We start from the raw sequence: 15,800 nt of genomic DNA, 5'->3' as shown, positions 1-15,800 counted from the left end.
CCAGTCCAGTTAGTCGTGTGCTCCGTGAAAACAATAGAGAGGACAGTGGAAATACGGTGAAAAAAGAAAGCCATTACAATGAATGATAAGCTCTTCATATGGGCCCAGGGAGACAGGGAGTTTGCCCAGGTGCTGCTCTTTGTCAAAGTGTGTGCGTTTGCGTTCAGAATTTGTTTGCATTGGGACAATATGACAAGTCGTATCCATGCAAGAAATGTTTTGTGTCTCACTGGCTGCACCTCCCAGCACTGTAAATATAACACTGAATCACAATCTAGATCCCGAAGAATGCAGTCAGATTTCATTCCCTTTCCTTTCTGTCTGCTTTTCTGACTGCCGAAGAAATTTGTCTATCAAATTTGTTTCACAGTCATTCTTTCTTCTCCTTCCAGAGTAATGATGCCGGTTCATTTCAGCTGGCCGCTGGTAAAAAGCATCTGAGCCGTAGCATTAGTTTCCCCAAAGCTTTCCCTGATAGAGACAGATGGTGTCCATTTAAAAGGTCCCATGGAAGTGTGTTATTTCTGGTGCTTACAACCCACACAGATACTGAGACACACTGGGAAACACACAATCATGCAGATGTAGACACCCAGCAGAGTCTGCATCTGTGTGTACATACAGACAACCATAAACACGAACAGCACATGCAAATGCACATGTAACCCGCTGAACATGGATGTGTACAAACACAGAGACGGGAAGAGGCAGCAGAGGTATCTGTCTTTGCTGCTGTGTGAAAGTACAATGTCACACCTTTCACGCTGGCCCATTTCAGGAGCCGGGCGTAAATATCAGCTTTTATGGCAGCACCCCTCCCCTCCCCACCCCCTCCTGTTTTCCAGCATTTGAGCTATGAAAATAAAGACAAACGAAATTCTGCTGATGCATAAAATGAGGATGGGAAAGGCACACAGTAGCACCTGGTGGCATAGCATCAATTGGTGGCTGTTAAATAGCTCCCTGTTTGTGCCAGCTGCTGCATTGTTGGACTGAGACAATATGAGAGTTCCAGTAACAGCGCTCGCCACTGGTTTGTCCATGTGTGCGTGTGTGTGTGTGCAGCCTGACCTCAACACAACCCACCCCCTGCTCGGGGCATTTTGGTGTTTTCTAGACCTCATTTGACCGGCTTGGGAGACTTTCTGGATTCGTGTCACAACAATTGCATTCAAATTCAAATACTTCATTCAAAACAGCAGGGCTTACCTCAGGATGCACTACATTAGGTGGACACTCCAGCTGTGTGCACGAAGCCGCAGGCCTGCGCCAGCTCGGCTGAGCTGTCTTGGAAATTTGGGTAGGTGGCTGCTGGTTAATTCATGATGCTGCTTATAGTATACACAGGCGTGGTAGATGTGCTCTGTGTGGAGTTTCTCTGCAGGGGCTGAGGGAGGAAACGGTAATTGCTGTTTGGCAATGCATGCTTTCATGCTCCATTGGTTTGTCATTTTTCAAAGTGTAATATTTTCTCTTTCATGATGTGATCCACATGAGAGCTTCCTCCGCAGACACTGCCTGTCTGAGACTCATTCACCACAATATTACTGATGATGGCGCTACAAATGATAAGTCTCGGGTCATCTGGGGGTCTTTCTCTCTCTCACAGAGTTTTTGAAATGAACTCCCAATTTCAAATAAAACTCGGATTTTATTTGCATGCCATGATTTCAAAATATGAAAAATTTCTTTCATGGAGCTTCATGACCCTGCACCAGGGTCATGAGTCTAAGCATGAGTCTAAGCAGGGTCATGAGCTAACCAAGATCTCTAAATTGCTAAATGCATTTTAAAAATGGCTTGGTAAAGTAAAACACCCACAGGTTGTAATTACATAAAGTAAAATCACATAAAAATAGACAACCAAAAATGATGCATTGGAAATATTCATCATTAATAAACTGAAACACGGATATATTTAGGTATAGCTTGATTCTGTATGGCATTTTATGCATTTTAAATTGATCATTTGAATTAGTTTGTGGAGACAAATTTGGAGAACAAGCTAAAATTAGGGTGAAGCCACCATGCTATAATCTGAACACCTTACAGGTGGGCCATCTACCAGTTAGAAGGTTAGTGATTTGATCCCTGGCATGCTCCAGTCTGCATGCCAAAGAATCCCTGGGTAAGGTGCTAAACCCAGAATTCTTTTTAATGTGTGTGATGTCTGTGCATATGTACCGGTCTCAGATTTTTCTTTTTATTATTGTTTTTAATATCTCTAAATGAAGTGGTGTTGTTGCCGCAGTAGAGTTTCCTTCCTAAACACTTCACAGTTTGCAATGTTTTCATTTACAGCTTTAAAATACTTCCACAGGATGCTTCTCTTTGCTGTCACTCACTGGAGCCTAGATGTGTGTGCTCAGTGCCGGTGAGTCTTGTGACAGCACAACAAAACACAAACACCAACACTGGTGTTGGTACCATCAACATTTGGATCAGTCCGCCTGACCTTAACTGTTTACACTATATGGGTTATAAGTGCTAGGCCACCTACACATTGCACCTACAGAACTTTTTCAGCCAATGAAAATGCGTGCAATGACATTCTGAATTCACATTTTTTATGCTGGTATAGTTGGGTTGCGGTCACGTGGTTCTGATGACGTGCGGAGGCAGCGCGATTTTTGAGTGGAGGGCGGAAGTAAACATGGAGGACACTGTGGAGAGTCAGGAGAGCAGCTATTGTGCAACTTTAGACCCCGTTTCTCGGGAGAGATATAAACAGATAGTTAAAAAATATATCGGACGTGATCCGTATTCTTTGAAAATGTCCGAATACACCACAGAAGTAAAGGATTTGCCTACTATCGAGGCTGTGGATATCACCAACTACTTGGTCCTCCAGACTTCTTACTACACTAGGCAGCAAATGAAAGCTTTCAAGAGTCTGGAGGCGTACAATTTTTTTGTCAGCGGGTGGGTCCACAACCTTGGAACAAAACGTCTCCGTGATGGATACAGTTTGGTGTTTGCAAGGGTGAGTGTTTGTTCTTATATTGCTTTATCTTAAACACGCTAACAGTTAGCGGTAGCGGCTTTAACGTCAACAAACATGCCACATCCTTAGGACTTCGTTAGAGTGACAGTTGTTTGTTTCAAGGTAAACCATTCTCAGAGGTCTAACGAGACACCTCTGAAGACTTGGGTAATTGCAAAGGAGGATGGAGAAGTGATTGCAGCTCATTGCAATTGTATGGCAGGGTTAGTAGCCTAATTAAGTAGGCTCAAATCCGGGCTCTCAGCCGTCTGTTGCATATCCAAAATCGCCTCTGCACATCGATGCTGTTCTGCCTTAAGCTTCATTCTTTTCTCTCGTTTGAGAACCGATTCCGATCTGGGTTTTCGTTCGTAGCCGAGATTGACCGTCGGAGCCCAGTCCTCCGACTCTTCGTCATCCAAAGCACTTGGGCAGCCTATAGTCCCAATCAAGTCAATATTAGACTACTAACTTAAAAGCACTAAGTAAACGAGAATTTAACGACAACCTAATGCTAATAAGTTCGTTTGCAAACATAACATTACCTCTGACGAAGTGGTCGCTGCAGACACGGGCATTGGCAGACTCTGCTCCTCCCGACTGTAAACGTAAATTTAAAATCCATTTTTTCCTACGTTTTTCGGTTAGAATTTTCCATTTTTCTCCTCTTCGTTGGGCTATTTTTGGTACCCTAAAATACCGTTTATCAGTTTCTCGGGTCGACCTACTGGAGCATCCGTAAACACAACAGGACATAGGCATTTTGCGTACTGTCTGTCTGTGATTTTGCGCTTATCTTTTTCACTTCCGACCGCCAGTCAAATTTCGCGCTTTACGTCGACGTCACGTCTACGTCAAATGAAACCTAGCTATTGATGTCAGAAGAGATTTGTAACGCTACAGTTACTGAGTCAGCAGAGCGTTGGCACCTTTTACGAATTATGTTCCTCAGCTCTCGGTGACCCCGCTCTGTGACTTTATGTGGTCTGACACTTTGTGGCTGAGTTGCTATGGTTCCTAAACATTTCCACTTTGCAATAATATCATTTGCAATTGATTGTGGAATATCTACAAGGTAAGACATTTCACAGACTGGGTTGTTGCAACCTTGCCATCTGATTACAGTATCAAAATTCAGTTCAGTGAGACGTTTAGAATGACCAATTCGTTCACAAACGTTTTTAAAGGCAGATTGCATGGCTAGGTGCTTGATTTGATACATCATTGGAATTGAATTGAATTCAGTTTGGTTTTATTTTCATAGCGTCAAATCAAAACAACAATCACCCCAAAGTGCTTTATATTGTTAGACAAAGACCCTATAGTAACACAGAGAAAACCCCAACAATCAGATATCCTGTTATGAGGATGCACTTGTCAATAGTGGGAAGGAAAAACTCCCTTTTAACAGGATGCAACCTCCAGCAGAATAAGACTCAGGGAGGGTTCGGCCATCTGCCACTGCTGGTTGGGGGTGAGGGGAGGAAGACAGGACAAAAGACACACTGTGGAAGAGAATCAGAGATTAATAATAACTAATGATTAAATGCAGAGTGGTATGTAAACAGAGAAAGGTATGTGAAGAAGAAACACATGGGAAGCCCTCGGCAAACTAGATTAGTTAAGCTGCAAACTATTGCAGCATAACTAAGGGAGGATTCAGAATCACCTGAACAAGGCCTAACTATAAGCTTTAATTGTCACGGTTTGCCGGGGCAAGCCGTGTGGAGGTGGAGAAAGGACCCAAAAGGCGGCAGCTCTGGTGCAGGTGAGTGTTTATTTACAGCAGTGGGTACAAACAGCAACGGTGTGTGAACATGAAACCAAAAACCTAAACTAACAACACAAACCAGGAATGACGGTGCAGGGAGATCCGGGGAAATACACATGAAGAGACGCAGGGAGACCGAGGGGAAACAACACAGACGAACCAGCGATTACCGAGACAGAAAATACAACTTAAATACACTCAGAACACAGGGAGATTACACACAGGTGGGAGACACAGCTGGGAGTGATTAACATGACGAGACCAGGGAGGCAAACTGAAAACACTCACATAAGATGCAGACCTTCACAATAAAACAGGAACACACGGGGGGGAACAGGGTAAACACCAATTAGAGAACAGAACCAAAATCGAAGAAAAAACACAAAACGCTGGGTCAAAAGGACCCAGGATCATGACAGTACCCCCCCCTCAAAGGCTGGCTCCAGACAGCCCAACAAGAAACAAAACAGCCAGAAAAAACAGAAAACAACCCGACCAGGGCGGGCGGCGGGGGCCCAGGAAGGAGGGCTCGAAGCAAAACAAAACCGGAGCACCAGAAGGCCAAAAGACAAAAACAAAAAAAGAGCCCAAACCCAAAAGAAACGAAGCACACCAGAACAAAGGAAAAACAGAGTCCAAAATAGAAAAGTCCAGGGGGCCGGCCAGGGAGCCGACAGCACAGGAGTCCAAACAGTTCAGGGGGCCGGCCAGGGGGCCGACAGCACAGGAGTCCAAACAGTTCGGGGGGTGCCGACCGTGCGGACGGCAACGGCGGCGACGTGGACACAGTTCGGGGGGCCGGCCGTGCGGACGGCAACGGCGGCCACTCCGGCGATGGCGATCCGGGGGCCGGCCGTGCGGAAGGCAACGGCGGCCACTCCGGCGATGGCGATCCGGGGGCCGGCCGTGCGGAAGGCAACGGCGGCCACTCAGGCGATGGCGGTCCGGGGGCCGGCCGTGCGGAAGGCAACGGCGGCCACTCAGGCGATGGCGGTCCGGGGGCCGGCCGTGCGGAAGGCAACGGCGGCCACTCAGGCGAAGAGGGTCCGGGGGCCGGCCGTGCGGAAGGCAACGGCGGCCACTCAGGCGATGGCGGTCCGGACCAGGCGAAGCACAGGCTGAAGCTGGACCAGGCGAAGCACAGGCGGAAGCTGGGCCAGGCGAAGCACAGGCGGAGGCTAGACCAGGCGAGGCTGAAGGCTCTGCGGCTGGACCAGGCGAGGCTGAAGGCTCTGCGGCTGGGCCAGGCGAGGCTGAAGGCTCGGAGGCTGGGCCAGGCGAGGCTGAAGACACGGAGGCTGGGCCAGGCGAGGATGATGATGGAGCTACAGCAGGCGGCTGGACGGGCTGAACGGGCCCCTCGGACCCTCCAGCGGAGGCAGGAGGCTGAATGGGCCCCTCGGACCCTCCAGCGGAGGCAGGAGGCTGAACGGGCCCCTCGGACCCTCCAGCGGAGACAGGAGACGAAGGCCGGAGCGGTCCCTCGGACCCTCCAGCGGAGACAGGAGACGAAGGCCGGAGTGGTCCTACGGACCCTCCAGCAGAAGTCACCACTAAGCCAGCAGTCATGGAGTCCTCTGGCAAACACGAAGGCAACTGGCGATGCACTGAGCACTGGCTCTGCCCAGGCAACGCTGACATGGTGCAGTTCTCAGGTGGCTGCATAGACTTCAGGGGTCCAGAATCAGCTGGGGACTGAGACCTAGCCTCTGGGGAAGCCCTGGAGCGGCAAACTGTGCCAATGGCGGCTGAACCGTGAAAAGCACCTTGAGGTGAAATTAGACTTTCTCCCTGCATGGAGTGAATGAGTGAAACCGGGGAAACAGGGGCCTGCGCTACAGGCGGCACTGGGGCTACAGGGGCCTGCGCTACAGGCGGCACTGGGGCTACAGGGGCCTGCGCTACAGGCGGCACTGGAGACCGAACTGGGGCCTGCGCTACAGGCGGCACTGGAGACCGAACTGGGCCCTGCGCTACAGGCGGCACTGGAGACCGAACTGGGCCCTGCGCTACAGGCGGCACTGGAGACCGAACTGAGGGGGGCACTGGAGACCGAACTGAGGGGGGCACTGGAGACCGAACTGAGGGGGGCACTGGAGACCGAACTGAGGGGGGCACTGGAGACCGAACTGAAGGAGGCACAGGAGACCGAACTGAAGGAGGCACAGGAGACTGAACTGAAGGAGGCACAGGAGACCGAACTGAAGGAGGCACAGGAGACTGAGCCGAGAGTGGCTGCGGGGGAGCTAACTGAGCTGAGAGTGGCTGCCGGGGAGCTAACTGAGCTGAGAGTGGCTGCGGGGGAGCTAACCGAGCTGAGAGTGGCTGCGGGGGAGCTAACCGAGCTGAGAGTGGCTGCGGGGGAGCTAACCGAGCTGAGAGTGGCTGCGGGGGAGCTAACCGAGCTGAGAGTGGCTGCGGGGGAGCTAACTGAGCTGCCGGTAGCTGCACAGGCGATAAGCAGCTCGCGTTGACATCCGCCACACAAAACGCAGCCCCTGAATGAACAGTCATGCAGTCCGAAAATGAAAAAGAGTCCTCACTCACCACAGCCGGCGATTTAGAAGCCCGAACGTCCGGCTGTGGGGTGGCGAGCTTGCGGCGCGATCGGCATTTCCTCCCTGCAGACGGCTCCGACGGGCCGGGCAAGATCACATCCGGCGAGTCGGGCAGCGAGGCAGGAGTGGCTGAGAGAAGGTGCGGTGTGAGCCGGAGAAAAGCCTGCATGGTCGGAGGAAGCGACTGCAGAAGCCATGGCAGGCCAGAAAAGAGCCGTTGTAGCCGACTTTCCACGGCACGACGAAGCTCCTCTGGAGGGTTCTCCAGCCATAGCCCGAGGAGAATCTCCACATTGTACGCAATGTCGTCCTGGAGCTCCTCGGACGGATTTACTGCCGCTGGGTCCATGGTGGCTGGTTCGTAATGGCCTGCATTTGTATAGCGCTTTTCTAGTCCATAGGACCCCAAAGCGCTTTACACTACATTCAGTCATTCACCCATTCACACACACATTTACACACTGGCGATAGCAAGCTACATTGTAGCCACAGCTGCCCTGGGGCGCACTGACAGAGGCGAGGCTGCCGGACACTGGCGCCACCGGGCCCTTTGACCACCACCAGTAGGCAAACATGGGGTTAGTATCTTGCCCAAGGATATTTGGCATGCAGCCAGGATGCAGCCTGGGATCGAACCACCGACCTTCTGATTAGTGGCTGGAGAAAGGACCCAAAAGGCGGCAGCTCTGGTGCAGGTGCGTGTTTATTTACAGCAGTGGGTACAAACAGCAATGGGTGTGAACATGAAACCGAAAACCTAAACTGGGTAAACTAACAACACAAACCAGGAATGACAGTGCAGGGAGATCCGGGGAAATACACATGAAGAGACGCAGGGAGACCGAGGGGAAACAACACAGACGAACCAGCGATTACTAAGACAGAAAATACAACTTAAATACACTCAGAACACAGGGAGATTACACACAGGTGGGAGACACAGCTGGGAGTGATTAACATGACGAGACCAGGGAGGCAAACTGAAAACACTCACATAAGACGCAGACCTTCACAATAAAACAGGAACACACGGGGGGGGGGGGGGGGACAGGGTAAACACCAATTAGAGAACAGAACCAAAATCGCGAAGAGAAAACACAAAACGCTGGGTCAAAAGGACCCAGGATCATGACATTAATAAAGGAAAGTTTTAAGCCTAATCTTAAGAGTAGAGAGGATGTCTGTCTCATGAAGGTTGAGGGCTCTGCCTCACATTCTACTTTAAAATATTCCAGGAACCAGAAGTAAACCAGCAGCCTGAGAATGAAGCGCTCTATTGGGCTGATAGAGTACTATGAAGACTTAAAGACTGGGCCTGATTATTCAAGACCTTGTGAGTGGGAAGAAGGATTTTCCATGGATAGAACTGAAAGCACCCACAAGATAAACAGGTGTATCCCAATAGGTTAGTCAAATTTACTTTTCAAATCTCAACACTGAGGACAAAAACAAGACCAAGAACAACAAAAACTCCTTCTTTCAGTCTCCACCTAAGAAAAAAAATATGGTACTATAGCCACACTAGAGCCTACTGTGTGTACCTGCTATCTGCTAACTTTGTCTCTTTGCAGCCTATTTCACATCATGCACAATCGTTTGATGCATGGTACGCTGTCCTAAGACAACATGTGAGCATTGTGGATTCTTTCTTTCCTGGCCCATCAGTTTCTGTAGAAAACCTCAACTGAATCATTTTGGAAGCATTTAATTATCTAAATTGTGAAGCATATTATCTTTCCATTAGTAGTTGCCCTTATATAATGTACTTTGTTATAATTCATAAACAAATATGTGTTTTTTCTACTGCAGGCCTCAGTCAAGGTCAGAGTTCATCATTCAACAATAAGAAGACGACTGGGCTGGGTGTTACAAGTATGTAAAAAACTAAGAAACCAATAAAGGAGCAAATTCTTTTTCACATCAACTGTAAATTATTGCACCCAAGGTCTTAACAGCATCAACCTAAAAAAAAATTAAGAGCCTGAAACTCTTATCTTGCAGTATTTTTAACCAGTGATGCCAGTCTTAGACTTGGTACACACATTAAACATGTGGTACACAGAGCTCACAATGCAAGGTTGGCAAAGATTTATACCAGCATGGGGCCATTATGCCCTCATAGCAGAGGCCAGCCAACAGACTTCATCCACATGTTCTGGCTCAGGCCAAGGAGCTGCACCTTCCTACAAGTATATATCAAAGTTTTTGGTAAGATGTTTGGAATCCAATTTGACCCAGATTGACTCTGTCTCCACATATAAAATGAAATTCATGTGTTCATTGCTTTCACCACACTTACAACAAGACAACTGTACATTGCAAAGTTGAAGCAGTGTGCCCCTTCAGCCTTGTCTCAATGACTCTAAGTTGGCGTGGAATTCCTAAATCTGGAATAATTTAATGTCTCTCTGGGATCCCATGGTGAGAAGTACAATGGAAAACAAAAATTTAGACTTAAACTGTATTTTGTAAACTTGTTACCAACTTTGAAATTAAATTAGTCTTGACAAGAACGCATAAATCTGAAGATTTTCATGTACTCTGTGGCCATAGGCTTTAGGAACCCCGAGGAATCAATAGCATTGACTGAGAGCACCTCACACACCTCCGGGTTATATTGTTTTAATGTGAAATTGTCTCACTGCTCTCGACCATGCTTTTATATCTCTGCCATTTTACTAACGAACCCCTCTCCCTCAACACCCCCCATCTCCACCTTCTCATTAGTGCTCCCTGCCAACTCTCCAACAACACAGACTCTTCCTCTGTCTGCTATTAATGAGGGAACTGAGGATTCCTAATAAGCAGTTTTTCTTTTAATTAAAAAGTCTCCATAAATAATCACCTCATAATCCACATGTCAGATTCCATCCAGCTCCTACTTAGTTAGACCAGATTAGAGACCAGGGAAGGAGATGAGCCATAGGAAAATCTATCTATCTATCTATCTATCTATCTATCTATCTATCTATCTATCTATCTATCTATCTATCTATCTATCTATCTATCTATCTATCTATCTATCTATCTAGTATGCAAGTAGTATTTATCCACCACCATATTATGTCTCTGTGCTGTGGAGAAGAATATGCTAATAAGGTTAGCTTGTGTTAATAATTGATGGTCATATAAGAGTTGGCTGTGCTTTGCTGATTCGGCAGTATTAGTGAAGGCGGCCGGCCGTGCTAAATGATTTATTGTGTCCAATATTCTTCCTGGAGGGATTTTGAATTTCTAATAAGGAAATATTCCTCCTGCGCCAGTGTGTATTTATCAAACAATAAGCTGTTTTCTGATAGGCCCAGCAGGTCTCTAGGTTTCCATCGCAGAGACAATATACAGAGTCGCTGCTTACTCAATATTTCTGGGAGTCAATTTCCTTTAAAACCAATTTTCTCCAATCCCTTTAGCATGTATTTTGCAAACAGAGACCATTTAAAAGGTGCTGAGCTTTTGTTTTAACTGAAGAAATCATCACTTTAAACTTTTTTAGCAGAACGTGGCACTGCCCAGTAACCTAATAGCATCTCCAAATTACATTTTTCAAGCCTTAACTGTATTATTTATTACCTGAGATATACATAAAGCCCACAAAAAACAAACAAAAAAAATCTTCAGATGAACAGAGTGCAGGTGCAATGTGTATGTGTGTGTTTGTGTATTCTCAGGACAGTTTCTTCATTCTTCAATCTGTCAACACTGAATGTGCAGGTGTGTGGTGGAATGTGTGTGTTTAGCTCAGTTACTGTAAGTACCAGCTTGGGTCGGGTGTGTTTGTTCACATGGGAGGGAGAAATGGAGGGAGAAAGCAGTTATAGATAAAGTTCCACTCCTAAAAGAAAGTAAGACTATGCGAGTCATCACTTTCTGGTTGCCTGCCACGGCACCACGTTCTGCATGTTTACGATAAGCTTGTTTGCACAGGGAACAAAGGCGTTGGAACGATATTTAATGATCACAGAAAAGAAATGTTTGGTCAGCCGCAGCTTCTAAAAATCCCTCTTCTGGGTTGTAACATCTCTTAAAATTAATTGTGTTTGCTAAAGGTGAAGTTCCACATATCCTTTGACAGCAACACAAGAGCCGGTCTCACCCTTTGGTCACATTAGGCTGAGAGTAAAGCTAGCGACACCTTACTTTGTTGACATGTAGATTAACTCATACTATAGCTGGGGATGAAAATAAACCAACCTGAAGCAGTGGTCAGGACCTACCCTACCGCAGTAAATAGTAGTTGGTACTTGCTCACCAACTGCATAAAAATAATAATTCAAGTCTGCCAGAATTTCACTTCACTTCAGTTGTATTTTGACAGTGCAAAATCACGACATAGTCTTGTCAAGGCACTTTCTACTGAAAGGCAAAGACCCCATAACCCTAAAAGAAATTTGAAATTCAACAGTTCCCTGTTAGCAAGCTCTTGGCAAGAAGAAGAAGAAAAGCAAACAAGAAACAGGACAAAATGCAAACAGCATGAGACAAAGATGCAAAGTTACTGGAGTACATATGAATGTGTGTGTGAGGTGTAACATGTATAACAGTGAAAGACTGCAAAGAAAAGAGAGGTTCCCAGAGCATCATGCAGGTTCAACAGAACCCTAATTCTATTGCAGGTCAACTAAGTGATGACTCAGGTTAATCTCTACTTCACAATTCACAGTCACGCTGAAGCACCATCAGAAAGCCTGTAGTCTGAGAGTGAAAAGCTCTATAATTTGAATTATATGCTATTATGAGTTATTTACTGTAAGGTATGATAGGGCAGCACTTGGTATGTAAAGAGAAGCATGGCATGATGCCATAAAAGTTGCCAATAACAGGGGAAATATCTTTCTTTATAGTTAGCACTAGATCAGGTGACTCTCAATTACACTGCAAGGCTAGGCTGCTCGGGACGTCCCATGATGCACTCTTTCTTCTTCAGTTTTTACACACCACTGTGCATTTCATCATTAGTTATTATTCGTCTCTGGCTCTCCTCCACAGTGCCCTTTTTCCTATCTTTCTCCTGTCACTCCCAACTGGATGTGGCAGATTACCGCTCCTCCCTCCCTGAGCCTGGTTCTGCCAGAGATTTCTTCCTGTTTAAAGGGAGTTTTTCATTCCCATTGTCACCAAATGCTTGCTTGTAGGGAGTTATCTGATTGGTGAGGTTATCACTGTACTATGTTCAATATATCTATACATGTAAATATCTATATTTCTTTATAAAGAACCACGAGGCTCTGATTTGGTGCTATATAAATAACATTGAATTGAAAATTGAATTTCTATTTCCTGTACTCTCAAAATAACATTTTAGCTCAATGAACATCATAGCTCATGGTGCTCTTAAAAACAAGACGAACAAGAAGTCCGAACAAATTTTCAACAGAGTAGCCTAGAAAGTGTCCTAGACCTGACTTAAGGATTATCAACATGTAAAATTAAAGCATTTCTATTTATTTTAGTAGCAAAATCATTTTTGGACCGATATTTCTAGACTGAAGCTCCTGTTGTATACAGTAATATACAGTATAGCACTGAAATGATGAAACGCCGCTAAAAACAAACAGGTCTGTAAAGGGGACAGTCCACTGAAAATAACCATGATGGTACTGCAAAGCAGCACGGTGGCACGGTGGTTAGCACTGTTTCCGCACAGCAAGAAGGTCCTGAGTTCAATTCCACCATCAGGCCGGGGTCTTTCTGTGTGGAGTTTGCATGTTCTCCTCGTGTTTGCGTGGGTTCTCTCCGGGTACTCCGGCTTCCTCCCACTGTCCAAAAACATGCAGCTTGTGGGGATAGGTTAATTGGATAATCCAAATTGCCACTAGGCAGGGGCGTCACTAGGTTTTAAGGACAGGGGGGGCTTAGCCCCCAAGAGATGCACACGACATGAACGAACGTAGTGAATGAGCACAAAATTTCACAAACAGAAAACAAAGACTGAGAAATTGTTTTCCTACTTTTTTGGACAGATTAAACATCCTAGGCCACCAATAGATCTATTGTTTTATTTCAGTCTGCTTTATAATACAGTACAACAAAAAAACAGAGGAAATGTGTTTGCCGCATCAATAACAAGAAAAAAACTGAAAATAAAAAAGTACATTTTTCTGGCTGCAATCACCAGTTACTTGGTGGGTGGAAGCATCAAAGAATGACGTCTGTTTTTAAGAGTGGCAAATCGGTCAATCACTCTGTTGTGACTCAGATGCTGAAGCGTGTCTTTTTCAATAGACATGACTGCAAGACTGTGAAGTCTTTTCTGACCCATTGTTTGACGCAGCCAGGAGTGCAGCCGACGCAGTGCACTAAAGGACCGTTCGCACGAGCAGCTGCTGACAGGCACTGTTAGGGCAACTTGGATGGTTGCCTTCAGAGAGGGAAACATGTCTGAATCAAGGAGGTTGTACACAGACAACATATTTTTGGGTGGACATCCAGCCTCTGTTTTCCGGGTAAGAAAGTTTCTGGCCACCAGAACCTCCTCTTTTTTCAGGTCAAGTCTGTAGTGCTTTGCAAGTTCATTCAAGTGTGGTTCACTCAAGAAGTTCTCAGATTTAGGACTGCATGCCTGGACGCCTTTTAGCAGCCCTGCATCTACACTGCAAAATCTTTGATCAAGCTCGCCAACCATCCGATCCACACAAGGGAAAAGTAACTCTCTTTTCAATGTGTCTGAGTTGTTCAATTCAGTGCGTGAACCCACAGTTGCCTCCAGGACAAAATCCTCCATTTTCCTCTGTTTGTGCCTTGTCTTGGCACCTGGTTCAGGGATACTGTGGGTGTTACACAGGGCCTTGGTTTTCTCATACAGCTCTGTAGCAAATGCATCTGAGTGTTTGCCCTTAAGTGTGTCACACACAGCTTGTTTGCAGATAAAAGCTTCTGCCAGGTCTAAAGTCTCTTTCTGCAGGAATTTGTGGAGTCCTTCGGTTACAGACAGAATCGACTGAAACATCAGTAGTGCATAGACTGCTGAGAACTTGTAGAGCTTTGCTCTGAGACCAACAGCTATGGGGGATCCAATTGCAGATAGGCACTCCAAAATGGCAGGCAATGTCTCAAGAACTGCACTGATTGATCGCAACTGACATGCCCAGCGAGTGTTTGAAAGTTGCACAAGCTCAGTTTTTGTCAATCCAAGCTTTGCCTGAGTCTCCATGAACTTATGATGATTGACTAGGGAGGTGCTGAAGAAAGAATACACACACTCCAACAAGCTGAAAAGCTCCACAGCCTCTGGGGCAGCCTTGCAAGTATTGCACAAAACCAGGTTGAGTTGATGAGCATAACAATGCACATAGATAGCCTCAGGATGGAGCCTTCTAAAATGTGCTTGTACACCTCCAGTGGAGCCACTCATAACGGCTGCACCATCATATGTTTGTGCTACACACTTAAGCTCTGCAAGACCATAGTTTTGGATCTGCTGCTGAATCTCATTTGCAATGGACTGGGCATCAAATGATTTTATCTCTGCAAGTGCAAGGAAACGCTCCTTCACTGCCCCCTCTGACACGTACCTGACACAAACAGCTAACTGCTCTGCCTTTTTATCCCTTGCCTCATCCACCATGATGGAATAGACTTTAGACTTTGTCATTTCAGATACAATGACACTAGTAACTTCCTGGGCACAACAGTCAATCATGTCATTCTGGGATGTTGGTGAGATATACTGTGCATTTGATGGGGGATTATGTTTTTGAAGAAAAGGATCAAACTCCTTCAAAAGCTCCATGCATGCAAGAAAATTCCCTCTGTTTGGGCTGTCTTCACCTTCATCATGGCCACGAAAAGGGAGTCCCTGTCTCCCTAACATAGAGGTGACTGCAACAATTCGTCTGAGATACTCTCTTCTTTCGACTATCTCACTCACATTTGCAGTTGCTATCATCTGTGCAACGTTTCCCTGTTTGCTAGTTCCCTGGTAGCTTTTCCATGTAACAACACTGTCCTTATGTGTTTGTGCCATCTCATGCTTGCCAAAGATGACTAAAGCTTTCTTCCAGTTCTTGCAACCGTTACTGACCAAACTATCATGTTTGATGTTTTTGCCAAACACTCTACATGGGAAGCAGAAAGCTGCACTCTGGTTGACTGAATATTCTAACCAGTTGTGCTTTTCAAACCAGCTGTGGTTAAATGCTCGCTTCTGTGTACCAAACGTATCATGTGGATAGCTCTTCAGCTTCACCTGTCTGGGCCCTGTGTCTTTGTCACCTAAATCAAACCCTGTAGTAGAATGAGTTGCTGCAGCTGCTTCATCATTTTCCCTCTCTTGGCCTGTTTGCTCTCCTCTCTCTGTAATAACTTGATCTTCCTCTGCCTCTCGATCCATTTGCTGCAGCTCCTCTGTCTCTCCTTGCTCTCTCTGACTTGAACTTGCCTGTTGACCTTTTTCTCCCTCAGCCACTCCTTCTGCCTCACCCTTCAAGATACATTAAAACATACTGAATTGTAATGTAAATTGCTAATATCATGACTTCTGCTCCCGCTC

General features: G+C 46.2%; 1 protein-coding gene across 1 annotated transcript; it reads right to left on the bottom strand.

The window, feature by feature from the left end:
* Positions 1–13,375: 13,375 nt before the first annotated feature.
* LOC146622265 (zinc finger MYM-type protein 1-like) lies at positions 13,376–15,069 on the bottom strand. Its single transcript, XM_085365014.1, has one exon. It carries the CDS (start codon positions 15,039–15,041, stop codon positions 13,428–13,430), a length of 1,614 nt encoding a protein of 537 aa, XP_085221140.1. The 5' UTR covers positions 15,042–15,069; the 3' UTR covers positions 13,376–13,427.
* Between the last annotated feature and the right edge of the window lie 731 nt (positions 15,070–15,800).

This window comes from Diplotaxodon limnothrissa, linkage group LG11, assembly GCF_057381915.1.
Source record: "Diplotaxodon limnothrissa isolate DT_005_m linkage group LG11, D_limnothrissa_male_GT1.1, whole genome shotgun sequence".
In the NCBI taxonomy this organism is placed as follows: Eukaryota; Metazoa; Chordata; class Actinopteri; order Cichliformes; family Cichlidae; genus Diplotaxodon; species Diplotaxodon limnothrissa.
Note: the sequence above shows the minus strand (reverse complement) of the source record. Positions and strands in the feature narration are given on the sequence as shown.